Source organism: Gymnogyps californianus, chromosome 18 (assembly GCF_018139145.2).
Source record: "Gymnogyps californianus isolate 813 chromosome 18, ASM1813914v2, whole genome shotgun sequence".
NCBI classification, from domain to species: Eukaryota; Metazoa; Chordata; class Aves; order Accipitriformes; family Cathartidae; genus Gymnogyps; species Gymnogyps californianus.
The window spans coordinates 9584439-9598269 of record NC_059488.1 but is presented as its reverse complement, the minus strand read 5'-3'; the positions used below and the strand labels follow the sequence as shown (position 1 = coordinate 9598269).

Genomic DNA, 13831 nt, shown 5'->3' with positions numbered 1-13831 from the left:
AGCAAGTAGTTCAGGTTCACTCCCAGTTTTGGTGTTTAAGGGATGCTGCAGGTTTTTGATGAGCCGAATTGGCCTCTGGAGTTTCCCATCCTCTTCTGTAGACTGGAGAGACTGACCTGGAATGATAATGCTTCTAAGTTGTCTCCTTGGTTAGTAATTTAAACTTTAGGTGCTAAATCTAAGCTTGTGTGTTTCTACTAAATGGTGACAGGGAAACCCAGCCTGGCATGGTAAATGCTGTCGAAACCTATGTGGAAAAGTTGCTAGATTATCTACAGAGTATTGCTGTAGCTCTTTGAGGACTGTTTGAATACGCTAACTAATATATTGCCTCCCAAAGAGAAACCAGAAGTAATTTCCATGCCATGGGTGCACTGGTCTCAGCAGTGAGGGCTGGCTACCTGACCTGTGATTTCAGGGTAGATGACAGTGTAGCTGGGGAAAAAAGTGTAAATCCAGAGTTAATAGGGTTGTTGCACAAAGTGGCCGAATCTGAGCACGTTGGCAGTAGCTTTCAGGCAGGCGGATCGGCACTGCAAGTAGCAGAGGTGTCAGTAACACTTCAGCCAGACACCCACGCGGGCACGCCGTGCTCCGTCTCAAAATAAAAGCAAAAACGATATTGTCACCTGCTATTGATCCAAAGGCATGGATTTAAGCCACGTATGGCAGTAGGGCATGCTCCCAACAGGTCAGCAGTTACTGTATTAAGGAAAGAGGGAGCGTGGGTGAGTTATTTTGATTTTGTTTGAAACAATAAAACCCAAGTTATTTGAAATCTTAACAACAGAACCAGCTTTTAGCACCGGCGTTTATAGGGATGAGTGGGCGAGTTGTTTAAAGGAAAAAAAAATCTTTGAGAACAGTCCAAGTAAGGGTGATAATTTCATCCTACAAGGGAAGCGCGGTGCGCACGTCCTGTGTTGGAGCAGTGTGTGTATGGTCTGCACCGGGGGCTGTGGCTGTGCAGTTTGCAAAACACGCTGAAGGGCACACGCGTGCCAAGGGCACGCTCGGGCGCACGCTCGCAGCTCCCTGCCGTGAGAGCTGGAGTCTGAAGTTCCAGGTGGTGTCTCTGCAGATCACAGACATCTCCCTCACTCTCCTTTGCTGGATCCTAAACCCAGATGCAAAAAGTTGTTTCCTCTTGCTGTACCAAGCACCGACCTCGTGCAGGGGCTCTGTTCCTGTATTATACCTGTCTTCTGCATTTCACCCTCAATAGCAGCTTCAGATGCCCCCTTTCATAGCTGTCCCAAGTTGACTCAGCTCTTCGGATAAGGGGCAGAGTCTCAGTTCTGGTTCGTTCCCCTCTTACCCCTCTCCACCAAAGTCTCCCCTTAACTCAGCCCCCCACTCAGCAGCAGGGAAATGGCGGCCGCAGCACAGACGTTCAGTTCACGCGAGCTGCGGCACCGTCTGTGCCCCCACACCGAGCGTGACAGCAGGCAGGTCAGCTGTGCCCTGCCCCTTGCCCTTCCTTGCCCCTTCTTTCCCTCCTCAGTTGCTGTAGCATTTTTAAAAATTAAATTGCAAACTAAATTGAAGTTTAGTATGTGAGCTCCCCAGGCAGCAGCTTAGTTTGAGGCCGATTCCCAATTGTCTCTTGCCTTCCATAGCCTGTGGAACCAGAGCAAAATAGGTGCAGAGTAATTGCTTTTTGCCCTCTCTGTCTTGATACTAGGATTTTGCAAGGTCCTGCGTGATGGAGAGTTGGCCTCTTCTCCTGGCACACGACAGATGGGGCTGCCCCACAGGACAGATCCTGGCCAGCATCACTGGTGCTCCGGGGGGGTCCATCTTGCATGTCTGCAGCATCCCCACCGTGGCAGTTCTGCCCCTGTCTTGTCAGCACAGGGCGTTTTATCACTTGTTGCTTCAGAGCCTGTGTTTGCCCCTAAGCACAGCCTGACCCCCTCCCCATCAGCCAGATCGGCCTCGTGGGCACCGATGGATTCGCAGTCCCCAATCGTGGCTGCCCCAGCCCTACTGCTCTCCTTCTGGAGATGCTTTGTGCACCCGTGATGCCTTGCCTTTGCGTCCAGGATTGTTGCGAAGCCCAGTGAGCCTTCACAGCCCCGCTTGGGGATAGGAGGGGTCTGGGGGCTGAGACCTGCCGGGCCCTGCATGCAGCCTGGCAGCGGCCAGGGCCAGGTACCGAGCCAGGAGTCCTGATCTCAGGCCCCACACAGTTTCTGTGTTTCTAATTACGGTGCGACTCCTGGAAATTAATTTACTGGTATGGAAAGGCACGGGCAGTCCCCAAAAGCTGCATTTGTTTAGGATAAAGAAATTTCCTACTTTTGTGATGAAAAATGACAATGAAGTGTAAGAGGACAGTGTGGACAGAGAGCCGAGAGTGCCAAGAGGGCTCTGTCCCCATTTTGCTACCAGCCAGGTGGCCTTTGGCAAGCTGCTTCTCTTTCCAGTGACCCATTTCACTGTCAGAAATTCACATTTCACATTCACATTTCACAAATGGGAGGTAAGAACAGCTCTTTGGCTGTTGCGTAGCATTTCCATCTTTCCATGTTTAAAACCTCGTTGCAATTAGAAATTTCCCTCTGTTAAACGGTGGTACATTTAAATTAAGAGATGCTTAGCATCTTTGGCTCTTGCAATAGGACAAAAAAAAATCACGTATCTAATAACATGAGGAGCAGGAGGACTGTCAGGAGCTAAAAATGGTCCTTCAATATTTTGGTGCTTTAAATCTGAGTGATCATATTGTGTCTGTATGTGCACAGTGCATTTACTGTCGTGGTACGTGTGCCTGTAGAGCTGAGCGTGTTTGCAGATGTAGTTTAGGAAAATTGATCCCAATCTATTTTTAAGGTAAAGTGTGTGTGGTGGGTAGGAGGTGAGGAGGTGGAAGGAAAGCTAAATATTCACATAGCTCCACTGTGTGTTTAAGAGCATCATCTAATAACACTGGGATCGTGGCAGTGAGGTGAGGGAGAGACGAGCGCTTCGCTGGAGTCCACCCCCTCGTGCAAGGGCACAGGAGTGACTCCGGGAGGAGCGTGGCGAGCAGGGCTGTCGCTTTAAGCTGCATCTCGCACCCAGCGGGTCGTTGGTGCTGGCGACGTTCTTCACATGGCTGCGCGCTCCGCATAAATCTCTGCTCCGGCAGCCGGAGCGGAGCTGGGGAGAGCTCTCTCTGGCTGCTAGCGGTAGCTAAAGAGCATCGAAGCGGCAGCCCTGCATCGCCAGCCTCTGCCCTGCGAGGTGAGGTCGTTCTTGCCCGCGGACATGTAAAAGCTGGAGCCTGGGAAAGAGCTGGCTGCTGAGGTCAGTAAGTAAAACTCGGTTTTTGTTTGTGTTTCCCTTCTGTCCTCTGAAATGAGAGGCTAGATCGGGAGTAAGAGGAGGAGGTAGATACAGAGATACAGAAGAGAGATTTACTCAAGCCAGGGCTTGGATATTGCCTGTGTATGCTTGTGGTTTTAGTTTTCAGGTAGCTTCAGTCTGAACTTTTTATTATTAATATTTTTGCAACTTTCTGGGAAATAGATGCAAGCAATGCACAGACTGCTCGGGTGTCTGCCAGTGTCTCACAGCAGAGCGCGGCGAGCGCAGTTGGTAGTTCTCTGTGCCCAGCCATGCTTACTGGGGGAGGACGGGGTGTCTGCCGGCCAGCCCTGCCTTTTGGAGGGAGCGTGGCAGCAGTGCTTGAGGATTGGCATTGAAAGGGAAGTGCTGTCCTCGGCAAAGACTGGACAAGTTTAACAGCTCTTCTGACTCTGAAGATGACATTCTCATCAAGGAGTGGAGACTCCAGCCGGGGCACTGGTGGCTGGGGACTGGGAGAGCTCTGCTCCTGAGCCCAGAGATGATGCTCCAGACATTTCACCTCCTGGTAAAACAGGCTGCAGCTTTTGGCCAAGGGCTTACTTCCACTCCTCCAGCCCCCGCTTTGGCTTCCAGGAGGCTTTCTGCAAACCTCCTCTCTGGTGCCTTTCACCAGGTGAAGCGAGTGGGGAAGTTAGTTCAGTGCCTGATGTACCTGCGATGTGAGGGGGTTTGGGGTTGTGGCTATGCCAGTGGTGCTGGCCCCTGCGGCAGGTTCCTCCGGGGCGAGGTGTTGGGGTGATGCAGGGATAAAGAAAAGCCACGTGCAGGGGACTGGCAGGCAGCGGGGCAGCCTGGGATAAAGTGCTACAAGCACTGGCAGTCACCAGCACCACCCCAGCCCCACTCCTGCCTGGTGATTTTGAGGTCAGCTGCCGTGGAAAGAGAGGAGGTAAGCAGTTGTGATGTATCTGGTTTATAGAGGGAGAGACAGATAAGGTATAGCACGTGGGCGTAGATGTGTTGGAATGAATATCTGCCAGGCCTTGGGCAGATAAGCGCCTGCTAGAACAAGGGGCACAATTTTTCCAACAACTGGCCGCAGTCAAGAGCTTGGCCTGGGGGACCGATTGCTGGGTCCTGTCCCAGCTATGCCACTGCGTCACTGCAGGACTTGGTCAAGTCACTTCATCTCCAGGTTATCTCCTCCCTGAAATAAGGTGAGGAGGAGGAATCATGGTGGACACATTTAAATGCCAAGGCAGTTCTCTCTGAGGGAGTAACAGTGAAAACTGCTGTGTTATCCCTGAACCTGCTGCCGTCCTCACCTTGTCCTTGACCTGGCCCACACACCAGAGCCAGACCGCCTTCGAGCAGCAGCTCCTGAGCTGGATCCGTTGTGCCAGACCCACCGGGGTCCATCCATTGCTGGGCAGCGGGTCCTGCCCGCAGGTAGAGTAGCGCCGTCCCCCTCGGAGGGCTGGACGAAGCCGGAGTGAGCAGTCCTTGAGCTTGACGGCTCCTTGCTGTATCGGGGCAGGTCTGCAAGAAGTTGAACCTGGAGGAGAGGAGGGGAACCAAAGGCAGGCCAGCACCCCGTGGGGACACAAGCTGCGAGAGGAGAAGCTGATCTGACAGAGGAACAAGGTTTGGCCCTTTGTGTAGCTCATGAGAGTGTCTGCATTTTGGTTTGGTGGGTGAAGCTCCCTTCGAAGGGGACATTTCACCCATGCATGGTACAGCAGGTGCTTTAGGCACGTGGCAGCGGCAGGAATCGCTGGGGGACGTGCCGTGGCTCTGTCAGTGCAGAAGTCATCTGCCGTGGTCCTTGGGGGCCTCTGGAATCCTGCCCCAGAGCAACCCAGGAGTGTGTTGTCGCACGGCCACGATCGGACAGGCTTTTGGTGGGGCTCAGCAGCGAATGTGGGGAGAGCTGCATCCCGCCCTGGCTGCTGCTGCTTCCCAGGGAGCCCTCTGGCTCTGCCCGAGCTGACTTTAAACCCCGCGGGGGCAGCAGGAGGCTGTGGGAGAAGCCGCCGACACCAGAGCCATTCGGCTGAGGGTATTTCTAACAGCAGGCGCCGGTGCGCAGTGGGGGAGCGCAGCCAGGGCCAGCAGTGGGTATGGGCTGCTCGGGTGCCAAAGCGAGATTGGGGACAGGGTGCTGTGCAGGAGCAGTGTCATGGAGCAGAAAGCCTAAGCCACGGTGCCAGTGGCATTGCCCTGCTCTGACCACAGACTTACTGCTTCTGGCCCGGGATGTGTGTGTGGGGCCGGGCACGAGGACCCCCTCATCTGCCTGCCAGGGAGCACCATGTCCTGTTCCACAGGGCCCTCAGGGACTTCAGGCATGGGAACACCACGTCAAACTAGCATGGAAATAATTAACATGTCCTCTGCCGATCCGGGATGGGGCTCAGGAACAGGAACGTGTCAGAGAAAGGCTCTTCTCCGCAGAGACCCTGGTGGGCAGCGGCATTGAAGGGTGGAAACCCTGCGGGGCATTTGTGGGCTGTGGCTTCGGGTGTTGGGAGCTGGAAAGTGGTTTAGCTCTTGCAATTAGGCCTTCTACATTTGTTTAATGGCTTTCCTGAATCCGAGTGAAAATGGCCAAGGGGGTTTAGGCACAGGAATCTCTTCTGACTTTGTTTTGCTTTGCCTGGGATTGCTTCAGCCTTGGCCTCACCTGCACATCCAGAGCAGCCAACCTGAGGGATTTCCTCATGAGATGCTGGTCCGTGCCCTGCACCCCTGCGCCTGAGGGGCAGAGCCAGGCAGCCCAGGACCTTCTCGGCCAGGGACTGTGGAAGGTTTTATTTAGCATGACTGAGAGTTTATCGGAGAGAAAATAGGGTGCATCTGTGCTGCGCAGGGCAGCGACCTGCAGCCTGGGGGAGGCAGCGGCTTGGGGCAGCCCCAGCACCGGGCTCCCCTGACCCCTCATGAAGAGCCGCCGGTCCCGGCCGAGCAGAGGGGCTCCCTGGGGTGACATCACTGCAGAGAGAGGGGAGAGCGGCAGCAGGCACCCCGTCACTCCCTGCAGCTGCCCTTCGCTGCCTTTCCAACCCCTCAGCTGTGTTTTACACATCCTGGATCCAACCTGGCAGGTTAAACAGCCTGCTCATCCACCAGCAAATAAATGTACGCAAAAGCCTGGATGCCTTCCAGTGAGGGAGGCCTGTTTCAGGTGAGCGAGTCCTGCTCCCGGGCTGTCCTTAGCCAGGTTGCTCAGCTCTCCGATGAGCTGGCAGTGTCCAGGTGGAAATACCACTCACAGAAAATGGGGGAAAAAGCTCTGACCCCCATGTACGGGACCTCCGCCTGCCTGGGATGGTGGCCGTCCCTGTCCTGCCCGAGGCCAGGGAGCAGGAGCAGAGGCTCCACGCTTGTCCTTGGCCCCACGTGGGGAGAGGTGTGTGTGTCTCGGTGTGTGTCTCCGTGCCTGTGCCAAGGGCAAGTGTGTTTGCAGCCAAAGCTGCCCCGGGGGTGATCTCTGCAGTGCTAGCAGCCCCCAGGCTGCGGGTGCTACCAAAAGCCCCAGGTCCCTCTGCCCAGTGCAAATGAGGTTGGGTTTGCCTCTTTGCCCTTGATGGAGGCTGGCTGACTGGAGGAAAATAACAGTTGGCAGAATTTGGGTAGTTGCGGTGCTAGAGGCAGAGGATGGGGGATGAGGCCAGGCAGGGACACCAGCCGTGGGGTGAGAAGTGGTCTCGGGGCTGGAAACCAAAGCTGCTGCCCAGGAACCATTTAGGGATCTGGGTCTTGAGCCCGCGGTGACCGGTTGTTGTGTGTCTGCTGTCGCAGGACTGTTGCTCAGCCCCATTAGGGGATGCCCTGGCTCTCAGGGAAGCCTCCTGACCATCCTGGATGTGCCAAGGCCTGGGCAAGCACAGCTCAGTAGCAGATGGTGGGCCCCAGGGTGTGATTGCGCATCCATCTGCCCTCACAGCTCCTTCCTCGGGGCTAGGAGCAGACCATAAGTGGAGGGAGCCAAGCACTCCGTGCCTTGTCATATTTGGGCATTTTAATTAGCGAGGTGCAGGCCTGGGGCATGGTGTGGCTGGGGCAGCGCCGGAGGGAGCCTGGCGTCAGTGGGTGCTGCCACGGGCCCTGCAGCACCCCACGTCCTGGGCTGGCACAGCATGTGCAAGCCCTAATGCTGGCCCACGGGCACCGGCCTCCTGCCCCTCCGGGTGCCACCGTACCGGGAGGTACCCAGGCATGTAGCCAGCCCCGTCCCACACTTCGCATGCACTCGCTGCTCTTCCTACTGATGCAGAGCATCCTTTCCTCTCCCAGGCACGTTGTGAGCAGAGATCCTGACATGGGAAATTGCAGAGTCCCTGGCAGGATGCACCCCGGGGGAATCTGGTCTCTGCAGGGGGGAAGCCCCGAGCTGGGGGCTCTGACCAACGCGCTGCCTGGCTGCTGCCTGCAAGGCAAAACTTCTCCTGTGGACCTGCGACTTCTCTGATTTACTCTGTGCGGTTGCGGAGAAGCTAGAGGGAGGCTTGGTGTGAATGAGCCGGCTTCCTCCTCTAGCCTGAAATTTGGGTCATGCAAACTAACATAGCAGCGCTGTGATAGATGTAGTTCATCCTTGGTTCAAGCCCAAGCAAGCTTTGATTTCCAGGGTGCAACTGTTGATGGTTCAGAGGGTCCGTCTGAGCCGCTGTTTCACTAGCGGATCAGCACATGCAAAGAGGTGAGAGGGGTTTTTCCCCTCCCCAAGCAGCTCCCACATTGCTAATGTTCCTCTCTGGCCCGCTGCTAATTTTGACACTGCCCTAAATAGAAGCTGAGTGCATCTCATCTGCTTCGCTTAGCATACAGGAAAATTGTTTTCCTTCATTTACTGAATCCAACTTGCGGCTTTAACCCTGTCAGCACAAGTCTCTCCCCATTGCAGACCTCCCTTGAAGGGCTTCGTGTGCCTCTGCCCTGTCGAAGAGCTCTCAGCTGGGAATGGCACTGCACGTGGTAGGAGAGGGAGGGCTCCCCGGCCGCCCAGGATGGCCACCAGCAGAGCTGGGAGAGGGGCTTTGCTTCATGAACAGCCAAGAAGATTCCTTTCTCCCCTGAAAGGTCTGGCGCTCTGGGCCAGCTCTTCCTGTGCTCTCTCCACCTCTCTGGCGGGGTGTGCTGCTCCCCAGGAGGGACCCAGTGCCCCTTCCCAGACTGGCCTTCCCCAACCCGTGCTGGAAAATAGCTCAGCATAGGCAGACCCAGTTGTAGGAGTTTTTCATTGGTTTCTGTTGTGGTATTTTTTCCAGCATCTGGTGGGACCAGCTCAGCATGCAGAGACCCTTCCTGAGCCTGGCAGATGCCCCTCTTATCGCTGTCTAATTTTATAACCTGTTCTCCGTGGCTCTTCGGAAAGATCTGCTGTTCCTACTGCACCGGTTGCTCCAGAGCAGGACTCTGGGTTCGCTCTCCCAGCACGAGGCATGCGGCCCCGCTCTGTGCTGGAACTGGACACAACACAGCGCTTTTGAAAGGCTGCCTTGAACGCAAACCCTTCTGCAGCATGACTTAAATATATCACTGTCTAGTGCAAGGTGCTTATTTGGGGCTCTCGTGCAAGAACTGTTTTCCTGAAAAACTGTAATTTTGTGGTATTTGCAGCTCAGTGACTGTTAAAACGAGCAGTGTGCTGAGGACATAGGAGCACCGAAAGGAAGCACTGGGGGTGCAAGGGGCAGTGGCCTGCAAAGGTTAAATTTAGCTGGTTAAAAAGGACGGCTGAGTGCTGGCATGCCTGAGCTTGAGCTGAGCCTCAGCTGGGCACACAACAACACTTCAGCCAGGGCATCTGCACGGTTCCCCCTCGTCCCTCGCACTCCCGACTGCGGTCCTTCTCTGAGCCCACCCCTTTGCCAGCCCAGAAGCTCCTCTTCCCCGCGGAGCAGTGCCAGGGCGAATGCTGTCCCCTTTCCTCCCCTCTCTCCCTTTCAGCCTCCAGTTTGTTCTGAGCGCACAAGACACTCTGCAGCAACAGAGGCTGCTCTGTGCAAGGCTCGTCCGCTCGCTGGTAGGAGCCCGGCTCCGGTTTGGGCTGCAGAAGTGCCCAGAGCCTCTGGGGTCAGCCACAGCGCGAATGACCCGTTGGAGGGGCTGCAGCTTTCCACGGATGCCCTGTCTCGCAGGGCACAAGTTGCAGAGCAGCTCTTCACCTCGCTCCCACTCCGGGCTCCCTGCAGGAGAGGGGACTTTCATGATGCTCTGCCTCTGGCCTCCTTAGATTGTCCACACTGAAGGGTGGCAAGAGACAAAGGGAGAGGCTGTTTCAGAGCCAGGAGGACAGAGGGACCAAGTAGCAGTGACCCCGGCAGGCTCCAGGCTGCGGGGCTTGGCAAGCCGTGGGCACAGCCAGGAGCCAGCCTCTGAACAGAGCAGGAGAGGGCATGACGCATTGCCGAGGCCACACCAGACGGAGCGATTGGGCATGGGGAGTTGTTTAGGGTGTTCTGACTCTCTTCTGTATTTTGCTGTCTTTCCAGAAAATCAACCGGACCCCTTCGGATGAGGAATGCTTCTTTGACCTGTTAAGCAAGTTCCAGAGCAACCGGATGGATGATCAGCGCTGCCCGTTGGAAGAATGCCCATCGGAGGCTGCAGAGGCAGCTGCCACGCCGGTCCCTGCCCTGGAAGAACGGATATGTAAGCACCGATGCGTTTATAAGTCACTATTGCTACAGGAGTGATGCTGCTCCCATGGTGTGGCCAGCTGTCGTGGTTTTACTGTGAATCTTGCGATGTTTTCCCCAAGCCTCAGCTCTCTGAACTTAGCAGTTCTTTGGCAATCTCCATCATTATTTAAGGAAGAAAGAAACATTCTTATGTTAATGGTTGCTGAGGGAAAGGCTGGAGAAAATGAACTAAGGCTTGGAGAGTAAACCAGCAAGAGAAATGCAGAATATACTTGGATTTTTTCAGTACGGATCTTTTGAAGGCCTGGCCTTCTGAACAGTGAGGTTGGCACGAGGACTTCAGCCTCTGCCAGCGTCTCCAGGAGGAAGATGCTGATGGTCATTACTGAGGGAGCCTTGTAAGAGCCTGGAGAGCTGGGGCATGCAGAGGGCTGGGGCAGGCTTTCACCGGCAGGCGAAAGTATTGCCAGTTTTTCTCATAGCGTTGCCATGGAGGAAAAACTTCTGGATTTTGTACGGTTGTTGGATGCTGTGGTGATAGGTGCTGTGTAAGAACAGAGAAGCCAGAAGGATGGATAAACAGTAGGGAGCTCCAGCAGGCAGACGGCTAGCTCACCCATAGGAAGAACTGGGATAAATTGAGGAAGCTGTCTGACAAATAGATGGGACAGGAAAGGCAGGTCAGGTCTGTGTTTGCACTTTGGTTTTGTGTCTTTTTTTTAATGATACGGTGTTGAGGTCCTTTGTTTAAATCAAGCTGGAGAGAAGCACTAAAATGTGCAGGTCACACTTGCACGCTTAATCACCATCACAAAGGGCTCAAAACACTTCAAATGAACTGATGGATTTGTTTATCGTTTCCAAACGAACACAAAGTACAAACAGGAGAGGAGGAGACCCCTGACATCCCTCCGAGTGCGGCAAGAGCCGCAGCACAAGATTGCTCAGAAAAGTAGGTGCCAGGAGCAGGGGCTGAAGTGGCAGCGAGAGCAGAGCAGTGTGGAGAAGGTCAGGCGCGGCAGGAAGGCAGGTTGACTGTGAGGTGAGCAGGTTTCTATCTTCTAAAAATAGGGTGGAAATGAGTATCGCTTTTTCAAGATACACATTTCTGATACAGAAGTGTGTTTGGCTCTAACAGCTGTGTAATTTAGGAGACTGAATTTAAAATATGAAGCTTTATAAAGAATGTAAAGTAGGCACACATTCTGCTCTCATTTGGTCTCTGAGCCTTTCGGACATGTTATTTTCAAGGTTTCTTTGTGAGCTGAAGGGGAAGAAACGCATCTTTGCGTCAGCACTGAGATGTTTATGTGTTTCTGCAACTCCACGAGCTGGGGCTCTAAAAAGAGCACGTCGTGTGGGGCACCCTCTCCTCAAGTGCTTTGTGCTCTCTGGGACAGTAACTCCAATCGAGCCGTGTTTCTTTTGCTTGTCCCGGTCCCGAGCGCAGTGTCCGCTGTTTGGGAGCCTTTCACTGCCCAGCGGCTGCCAGGAGCCAGCAGGCTCTTTCCATTGAGCGCTGCCCGAGAGGCGTTTCCAGGGCTGGGGGCTGACTTGCTTGCTTTGCAGAGGTCCTGGTATTGCTCGTATGCTGTGTTTGAAAAATCCTTCGTCCCGTTGTCGCCCTGCCCCGCACGAGCCCCTCGGCGGTGCCGACGGGATGGGCCCGAGCAGGCGTGCCAAGGCTGGGCGGCACCGCCTGTGCACGGCTGCGCTCCGGCCGTGCGGGGCCCGACGGCTCCTCCAGTGCTCCACCCCCGTGGCTAGCAAGCACCAGGCACGTTGGGTGTCAGGATGGGATGCTCCCCTCAAGGGTTTATAGATTATACATATGGGCTCTGGACTGGGACCTCCTGCCGCCAGCTCGTGCCAGCCCCTTCCTGGCAGGCAGAGCCCAGGCTGGCTCGGCTCCGCTCTGCGCGATGAGAAGAACCAGACCCCACGAGTGTTTTCCTCACGCGTGCTGTGACGCAGGTCCTGCAGCTCATGACAGCCAGAGCATCTGCAGGGCTCACCTCGGCAGCGCCTCTACTTGAGCTGGCCCAAAAAGGCCGGGCTTGTGGGGGGGCCTGGGAAGGACGTGCCGCCAGGTGAGTGGCTTAGCCAAGCCTGGGCTTTGCTGATTACCTGCCTGGAATTATACCCAGCCCTCGGGACTGAGCGGGATGCCCGCTACCGAGCCGCACAAGCGCTCAGGAACCCTGCGCTCAGCTGCAGTTGCCGGTGTCTGCCCAGCCCCGTGCCCTGAGCGAGGTGCAGGTCGGCCCTTGCGCAGCGGTGCCTCTTGGCTCCAGGTGGAAACCCGAGTGGAAGCAGCAGCGGCAGCTGCCTGCAGTTGTGCTGGAAACAACAGTGATCACTCACCGGCAGCGGTTAGTGTCGGGGCACTGGATCTTCTGGGCTGAGGTGGCATCTTTGGTGTCCGCCGGGAGCTGGCCGAAGCGCAGTAAATAGCAGGGAGCCCCTCGTGGGAGGTCCAGCAGCAGGAGACGTGACCGTGAGGTTCTGGTCTTTACGCTGTCAAGGCACCTACTTTCCCCCCGTGCTGCCTGACAGGTTTGTGTGTGCGCGTGGCAGGCTTGTTGCGGGAGGCATGCTCTGGAGTGCACCGTACTGTTTTCACAGCTCAGCCCCATAAATCGGATGCGTTCGTTTAAGAAGTTTGTTGGCCGGGGAGCGTGCCGGAGGCAGCGTGCACAGCCCTGGGGGGAGCTGCGCTCCGGCTGGACATGGAAACTGCAGCTCTGCTGAACCGGAGCTTTTCTGCTTCCCACAGGAAGGCAGGGCAGAGGGTCCTGCTAAAGGCATTGGCTGCTGGGCCGGGAGCTGCGTGCAGGCAGGCTCCTCACAGCCCCAGCCCTGCTCACCCTTCGGGCAGGGCAGCTCCAGGGACGCAGCTCCCAGGCCTTTTTGGGAGGCGGGTAGCAGGGGCTGTGCTATAGCACCGGCCTTCGGAAAAGGGAGGGAGCAGTTGTGAGATGGGGCAGTGGGTTTTGCTCCCCGTAACGCTTGTCGCTTGGATGGTAGGTTTTTGCTCACTTGTGTTGCTGGCACTGGGATTGTTCCGGCTCCCCAACGCAGGGTGGAAGGAGATGCCGGCAGTCACACAAGCAGCCAGCATCCTACCCGGCTCAGCCCCAGGAGGCCTGGCTGTACAGCGAGCCGCTGTCCCTCGGGGGGAGCGTGTAAGGCTCGGCTGCAGCCCGGCTGGTTGAACAGCGGTCTGGCAATGAGAAGGATTTGGGCTTTCTGCAGAGCAGAGCTGCAGCTCAGGCATGAGCAGGCAGAGCTGTGACCCTGGTGCATGCTCCTCTCCCCACTCACAGCACAGTCCTCCCTAATGGCGTCTCCGCAGACGGAGGAGTTCTTCGATCTCATCGCCAGCTCCCAGAGCAGACGGCTGGATGACCAGCGAGCCAACGTGGGGAACCTGCCAGGCCTCCGGATAACTCACAACAACCTGGGGCACCTGCGTGTGGAGGGGGACGCCCAGGAGCCTGGGGACGAGTTCTTCAACATGCTCATGAAGTGTCAGGTACCGGCAGGGCTGAGCGGGCTGCCGAGCTGGAGGGGGGGACACTAGTTTCTCCCACGCAGGCACACGCCATCCCCTGATCCCACCTGGGAGGGGCTGTGGCCAGCAGCTGCCCACCCACAGCCCTGGGCACCCAGGGAGGTCCTTGTCTTTGCCTCCAGGTCCTTCTTTTTACACTGTACTGAGGGCTGCGCTTTGTCACCGCTCTACAAGCGAGAGGGCGGCTGGAGAACCCACCCTCCGTGCAGCGCCTACAGCCCTGGGCTGGGTCACTGCTCTTCCCTGACACTGGAGCCCGCAGCGGGGTGCAGCACTGCTGGTCCCACTGCCCTGCACCCCCAGATGGGGAGCGCGT

At 56.2% G+C, this 13831-nt stretch overlaps 1 protein-coding gene across 1 annotated transcript in view; it reads left to right on the top strand.

Annotated features, from left to right (window-relative positions):
• The window catches only part of GPSM1 (G protein signaling modulator 1), an 84939-nt gene that overhangs the window by 68728 nt on the left and 2380 nt on the right, over positions 1–13831 (top strand). Inside the window, exons 12-13 of the mRNA XM_050908170.1 lie at positions 9792–9951; positions 13268–13476. Coding sequence (XP_050764127.1) covers positions 9792–9951; positions 13268–13476 — 369 coding nt within the window. The remainder of the gene's footprint in view (positions 1–9791; positions 9952–13267; positions 13477–13831) is intronic.